Source organism: Fukomys damarensis, unplaced genomic scaffold (assembly GCF_012274545.1).
Source record: "Fukomys damarensis isolate Sample0158 unplaced genomic scaffold, DMR_v1.0_HiC HiC_scaffold_16, whole genome shotgun sequence".
NCBI lineage: Eukaryota > Metazoa > Chordata > Mammalia > Rodentia > Bathyergidae > Fukomys > Fukomys damarensis.
In genome coordinates this window covers 9,379,895-9,387,541 of record NW_022900928.1, presented here as the reverse complement: position 1 = coordinate 9,387,541, position 7,647 = coordinate 9,379,895, and the positions used below count along the sequence as shown (strand labels likewise).

At 41.7% G+C, this 7,647-nt stretch overlaps 1 protein-coding gene across 1 annotated transcript in view; it reads left to right on the top strand.

The window, feature by feature from the left end:
- Positions 1-7,647, top strand: part of Nell1 (neural EGFL like 1) — a 675,311-nt gene that overhangs the window by 494,813 nt on the left and 172,851 nt on the right. Inside the window, exon 14 of the mRNA XM_033764069.1 lies at positions 2,977-3,099. Coding sequence (XP_033619960.1) covers positions 2,977-3,099 — 123 coding nt within the window. The remainder of the gene's footprint in view (positions 1-2,976; positions 3,100-7,647) is intronic.

The following is a 7,647-nucleotide window of genomic DNA, read 5'->3' as shown; positions in this document are numbered from 1 at the left end:
AAAAAAAAAAACATGAGGGTTGCAGGAAATACACCAAAATTCTTCTCTTCAAAGTGACTTGTTTAATCAAGGCGCGAAGGCTAAAATTTGTATATATCACAGTATCCATGTGGGTTGCCTCCAAGGAGGTAAAGCATTGAATCGCATAGACTTCCCAGGTGGGTGAAATTTCTGCAGCCCACAGAACAGGCAGGGAAAGCACCCTGGTAAGAGTACAGGTTGAAAGTGTGGTTTGAAACCAGGTGGAAAGTATATTTGGAACAAGTGTATTTTGGGTTAGGGAAACAACCTGAAGCAACTAGAGAGGCCGCAATACCATTATGCATTTTCAGCATGTGCCATATGCAGTGGGGCCACAGAGGAGGGATTACTGCAAGGATAACCAGGCAGGAAAGGTCAGTTCTGACTGTTGGGATGTCGCTTAAACCATAACTTCTGCCCATACTGCTCTTAGGCCTGGAGCGCTCCTCATAGGTATCTCTGGCTGAGACAGCCACAACCTTTCTTGAACGTCCAGGTGAAACACCACTTGCAGAAAGACGTTTCTTTTCCCACCAGTAGAAGTAACATCTTCCCTGCAATGAATTCTCATTTTGGGTTCTCTTTATTCCTCTTATCTAATGTGACCACACACACTGGTTTGCCTTTGACATTCTAAATTATGCCTATTATCTCATGGCATTCGTAATAGTTCATCTTTTCATGTGGAAAAAACATGCTTGTTTGTATGATAAAGTCACCCACTTAAAACTCTTATCACTTCTCTCTTGTGTGCCTGTCAGTTACATTGTATAACTATTAAAATGTCCGTGGCAGGAGAGATCACACCTTTCTATTCCCAGTACAGATCGTAGTAATTATGAAATGAATGTAAGCAAAAAGACTGAAAACTCTGGACTTTGCGTCCTTAATTTTTCTTTGTTTTGTCTGATAAAGTCACCCACTTAAAACTCTTATCACTTCTCTCTTGTGTGCCTGTCAGTTACATTGTATAACTATTAAAATGTCCGTGGCAGGAGAGATCACACCTTTCTATTCCCAGTACAGATCGTAGTAATTATGAAATGAATGTAAGCAAAAAGACTGAAAACTCTGGACTTTGCGTCCTTAATTTTTCTTTGTTTTGTCCCTAGCAACATCTGCTTTTGTATCCCCATATACCTGGTGCACGATAGGTCTGTGAATGAGACTTGACATCTATAGGTTTCTAGTTTTGGATTTTGCTGGATATGGCTTTAGCCCAGTCAAAAAGTGTGTCCTCGTGAATCTCCCCTTCTCTCTGTGCACATTATCCACTGACAGTTTGGGTTGGTGTGAAGGCCTGAAGAAACATTTCTTCATAAATCTGTAGTATCCAATCGAGCAAGGTGCATCAGTGTGCTTTACCCTCAATTGCCTGCGGGTGACTAAAACAGCTGTGTTTTGCAAGATTGAACCTTTTCCGTTATAAGTTCTTTGTTAGGAGCTTTAAAATAAAAATTAATGAGGACAGATCATATTTCAGTTGATCGGTACATTGATTTAACAATTCACCAAACCAGTTACATTGAATTTTTATTTTTATTCCAATTAGTGTTATTTCCTTGGAGTTTCTAGCCTGGATTTCCACTCTTGATTTATAACCTTTTATGGTTTCAACGGCCTTGTCTCTCTTCTTAAACTTGTTAAGGAGTTAAACTAGCGGATGTTAATGGGAATAAAGGGTATAAACTTTCCCATATTGTTTATTTACAGAGTAGTTTTCTGGATAACTCTATAAACTTCCCAATTAGGAGAGGAAAGGATCGATACTTAGGAGGTGTTGGCCTCCAGCCTGTTTCAGTGCATTATTGCAGTGTGGATCCATTGCCCTCCACATCTTGTAGACTAAGGATGCCACTTCTACTTGAATACACACAATAAAATCATTACACAGAGGCAACAACCAGGGCTTAAATCTGAGCCGCGTGAAAATGGGCCGCATGCAGAATTAACCTGCGGGAGACCCTCACATGGAGTCCTGAGGGTGAATCCGTGTTCTGCACAGCCCTGTGCTTACCGTCATTCCTTGTGACCACTGCTACCCTTTGGAAATACTTCTTGGTAAGTGTTCCTGACAGGCTCTGCTAGTACGGTCTTCCTCCTCATCTCTACCCTCCGTTATAAAAGAGCCTTGGTGCCTATCACGTCTTTAACCTTGAAGTAAGGTTTCCCCATGGGTCACACTGCTGGCTTTGGACTGGTTAAGTCTTTCCTGTGTTCTACCATACATTGTAAGAGGCGGAGCAGCACCCCTTGCCTGTAGTTGCTAGATTTTAGTTCTGTCCTGCATCATGGAAGCCGAAAGCGTCTTCAGAAACAATCCAATGATTCTCAGAGGTGGGAATGAAAAATTGCTGCCATTACAACAACTGCCTTGGAGTCCTTAGAGCAGGCTTTTAAGAAGGCAGAAGAAGTGGCCTTAGAGGGACACCCACCCGCTCTGTGAGGGTGACCATTAATCCGGATATGTCAACTTCCCCGGATGAAGCCCCAGCAGATCACTTGGTCTATCTGGGTGGGGCATAAGCTTGGCACTGAATGGGTCCTGGCTTCTTCCCCTCTGGTTCCCTTACCCTGCTCTGCTTCTTAGCCACCAGGAACTAAGCAGCTTTGCTCCTCTACAGCCTTCCGCCGTGATATCGCTCATGGGAGCCACTCAATCGTGGACTGTGACCACACAAATTAAACTCCCTTTAAGTTGTGGATGTTGGGATTTCTGTCTAGGCTGACTAACACAGCGACAGCGTAAGTCCTTTCGCTGCTCGGATACTTAGTTGTCTTCTGGATTTGCTGAGATTTCAACTGCATCACATACAGAGACACTTCCACACACAGGGCGCTCCCCCATGCACCCTGCTCGCTGTCGTTTCGTACATAAAGTCTGCGGACTGTTCCAGTGCCAGTCGCTCCGGCTTAAGCAAAGCTGACTCTCTGTTTCCTCCTCCCTGAAAACAGAGCACGATGAATGTGGCAGTGGGCAGCATAACTGTGACGAGGATGCTATCTGCACCAACACCGTCCAGGGACACAGCTGCACCTGCAAACCAGGCTACGTGGGCAACGGGACCATCTGCCGAGGTAGGCCTGCCACCTCCGGGGTGAGCCATGCGTGCTCCAGCCTGCCTGGGCTCTCTGTGCGCCACTCACAGATGCTCTCGTGAGCACAGCTAGGGGTCCTGCTCCTGCTCAGTCAGCTGGCAAGAATACTGGGCGGGAGAGAAGGAAAACAACGCCCAGGCTTAGCTTTGGGGCTGTAGGGGTGGTCTGGGAGTGCAGCTCCACAAGCCGATGGCTCTGTTCCACTTTGCATCTTAGAGTGTGTCAGGGAGGCTCCGTGGCTGAGGTGAATTTCCTTTGCGGTGAGCTTTGCTTAGCAGGTAAGTTGACACCGTTCCAGTCCCCAGTGAGGTTATCTGCTTGAGTAGGAATCAGAATGCTTTAAATTTTGAAGTTAATGTTTAGCAATTCAGACGAGGCCAGTGCTCTGGCTTCCCTCTGCATTTAGGATAAAATTACACTTCCTTTTTTTTGTTTTCCAACGCCTTCAGAACCTTGTCCCTGACTCCTCTTAGCTGCCACCTCTTTGTCCACACCCTCAGGCCCTCCGCATGAGCACAGTTTCCTTATGGTTCCTTCAGCACTGCTGTCCCGCAGCCTGGAGGTGAATTTCCTTCGTGTCTCTAGGGTCCCTGCATGGAGGGAACCATTCTCTAAACACCTTGTTTATAATAGGACCCTTAGCACTTCTCAGCCAGAGCTTTGTTTGATAGCTTTCTTCATAAACCTGAAAAAATATTATGCATTGGTGTGTTTCTCCCATTTTCCTATTCTTGTAACAGTGACATCTTGGTCTTATCGCCGTAGTTTGTACCTAGCACCTAGGAGTCTGATACCACCATAGGTACTCATTAACCTTGTGTTAACTGACTCAGTCAAAGAGCGAAAAGACACAAACCACTGAAAAAAAGAAATAACGTTTAGGAAAACAAACGAGATAACCTGTGAGATAGGTGTACTTATTATTCTCATGGTAGAGGCCATACAGTTCAGATCCAGAGCGGTCCAGTAACTCACCCAAGGACACACACAGCACATCATCAGGACTCCTACAAGAGATGTCCCATGATAAGAAATAACTGACAGCGACTAAGCTAGCATATTTATGCACTGGATTGAAAGAGAATTGGCTGGTTAGTTTGTGGTAAACAGCCTCACAAGAGACTGAGATAATGAATTGGTGAAACTACTTTGGAAGAGCAATTGACAAAAATCTGTCTATACTCAAAGTATGCATTTTCTTGATTCCATCAGTTTTACCTTTTCAAGTGAATCCTGGAAAAATAAAAGGTCACAAGCAGGAAGACATGCGCATATAGCAATGTTTTTGCATCTGTATTTTAATTCACTTAAAATTAAGAACAACCAAAATATCCACCAGTAATGGATATTTTGGGTTTGCATTTATATTTAGTTTGGGTGTTTGCTCATGGAGTACTGTGCAGTAGTGGTTTTTTTTTTGTTTCTTTTTGTTTTTTTTTATCGGGGATTGAACTCAGGACCTTGTGCTTTCAAGGCAGGTGGAGGCACCACTGAGCTAAATCTCTGGCCCAGGATGCAGTAGTTTGAAACCCTAAGCACGTATATGTAAAATGGAAACACACACACACAGATATGCACTGAAAGGTCTGCAAGTCATATTTTTGCGAAGAAGAAAGACAAATAAAAAGGGCAGTATATATATTTTATATATATATATATGTATATATATATCATCTTATACCTGCTATTTTAAAATATCTATGCACATATTTATGTAAATGTAGGGGGACTAGAATATACAAACTATTCACTTTTATGCCCAAGGGTGTGAGAAAAAAGAATATTCACTTATTGTTGTGAATTCTATATTATTTGCATCTTCCAGTGGGAATTTGTACATGAAATATCTGTGTGGTTTTTAAAAGGTCCATAAAGTAAGTAAACTAGTGCACAGTTTTTAAAAGAAGGCTAAGAACATTTTTAAAGCAAAAGCAAAAAAAAAAACAACAACAAAAAAACAAAAAACAAAAAACAAAACCAAAAAAACCCCGACAAAAAACGAATGTAGTTCCATGGTTTATCAGGCCCAGTGATACCTGGATATCAGTGCTGTAAATTAAGGAACAACCTAAGGATTTGATTTTGATTTTAATGTTTTTTATGATGAGAATTATGTTGTTTCATAAAATAATATTAATTTCCCTTGTTCGATGGTTTTGCATTTGCTAAGGCCTCTCGTGTTGCGATAAGTGGCAGTTTCACCTGTGTGGAATTTGAAAGTCTTGAAAAATTCAAGTTCAGATGATGTTCCTGGTGTCCACAGACTCAGAGGGGAAACGTATTTTTCCATCAGAAGTTATACATTAGGAAATAATTTTCTTAAAACGATTCTCATGGCCAATCACATTGACCTCAGTAAGAGGGAGAATTCTGTTAACAACTGCTGTGTGGGGAAGAGATGTGGTGGAGGAAAAGAATGGGAAAAGAACTTAAAAATTGGTTCAGAACTGCGTTTATGGCTGATGAGTTGAAACTTTTGTACTTTTACATGTTACCATTGGTTTAGTATTGCAAATGATTATGAAGAAAATGTGTATCATTGCGTTTTAAATTATAAAAAGCCATTCAATGCGACAATATTATTATTACAGTGGTGAAGGGGAAGAGAAGGAGCTGGGGTGGGGTGGGAGGAAGGGACTGGGGGTGCTTCATGAGCTATCTGCACCTCAGCCTTCCCCTTCTCCGGCAAGCACCGGATTTGTATCTCTGTCTCAGGGCACCCTTCCATTGCTAACTGTACCACCTACAACCGCAATGTTGGCCACATGAGTAGGGCAAGGATAACTTGTTCTTTTTTTGTCAAACATGTTCACTGTATAAAAGCTTCTCTAGGCATGTTCACAGAGTCACCTAAATCTAGATAGAATAAACACTGTTAACACTTGTACTTCCAGACTTCACACGAGGCAGTGGTTTCTGAACTAATGCCTACTGTTGGGAACTGTCCCAGATGAGCTTTGCTGGTGGCCAGTGCCTGTGGAAGATTGTTCCTCAGCTTTAGTAACTGATGCCAGATACATGCAAGGTATCTTGCTGGTTGTGTTCACGTGTTATTTCATTTAGTGCCCATCAGAACTCTGGGATGTTGATAGCCTTATTCTTTTTCAAGTAAAAATCAGGAAGAAGACACAATTGAATCTGATTTATCCCAGTTGGTGGGGATTGCTTTTATGTTTTTTAGTTTTTCTCCTCTCTCTTCTTATCCTTTCCTATTACCTATTTCTTTCTCCTTTTCTTCCCCTTCCTTTCCCTTCCTTTTCTTCTGTCTACCCGCCTCTCTCTTGCGCACACACACACACACACACACACACACACACCTGCAGAGAAGCTGAAAAGAAAAGAGAGGGTACAATGACAAGCTATAATTTTTAAAATGAGATTTTCCTTATATGTTTGGAAACTATGCTAAATGTGTGGCTAAATATTTGGCATTTGGAGTTAAATGGACAAAATGTTTGCACAGAGTTTCAAATAGGATTTGCATAACCTGACTGAGGGCTAAGGTTATCTTAGGAGGAGTGTTTATCTGCATTTCCACTTCTGCATTTAGGCTGAAATGGAAATCAGGCCTCCAGGCAGTTGTCAATATATAGCTGATGGACTAAGCCTTCTCTCTTATCCGTGATCCTTGGAAACATTCTTAATGACTGGTGACATTGACATTTATCCTGTAAATATAGAGTGAGTGTGAACTTGGTGCCTGGAATATAGTTCTGGGCATCATAAGAGCAAAAGGCAAAAAGACAGGACCCTTGGAGATTTCACCTTTCAATTTTGGCGAAAGATATGAACAAATGGAACAGTTTGCAAAATGTAAGTATGTATGTGAAAGAGACTGTTAGAGATCCTCAAAATAAACAGCTAAGTGAAAGGTGTATATATGTTAGGATCACTTTGGTTGCAAGTAATAGGGATCTACTGGCAGGACTATGGTCACATAATTTGCAGAGCCCAGGGAATAATTAAAATATGGGCTTGTTCAAAAAGCAGGACAATCTTTTCATTTGAAAGTATTAAATATAAAGCTTTTATTTTATCTTTGTGGTCTTGCTTGTGCTGTCATGGTATTTATTGGTTATTTATTTATTTATTTTGGTACCAGGGATCCAACTCGGGTCCTGTGCTTGTGAGGCAGGCAGCGGCACCATTGAGCTAAATCCCCGGCCCTATTGGTTATTTTTTTTTCCTCATTGAGTTTATTGGTACATTTCAGGTATATAGTACAGTTACATTCATCATTGGGATCTTGTACCTTTACAGGACAGGTCTTGGTTCTCATTTTTTCCCCTTGTCCCTGCCCTCCCTTCACCCCCTCCTCCCCTCTCCCTTTATGAACACTTCATTTCCATTTTTTCATTTTCTCACAATTTTTCTTTTCCCTTATCCTCTTTGCCCTACCCTTCCCACTTCCCCTACACCTTTAGCTCTTTTCTTCCTATTTCACAATGTCAATTATCTCATTAGGATCTTATGTACTATTATAGTTTATTCACATCAGAGAAACTATTCGGTATTTACATGTGTGAC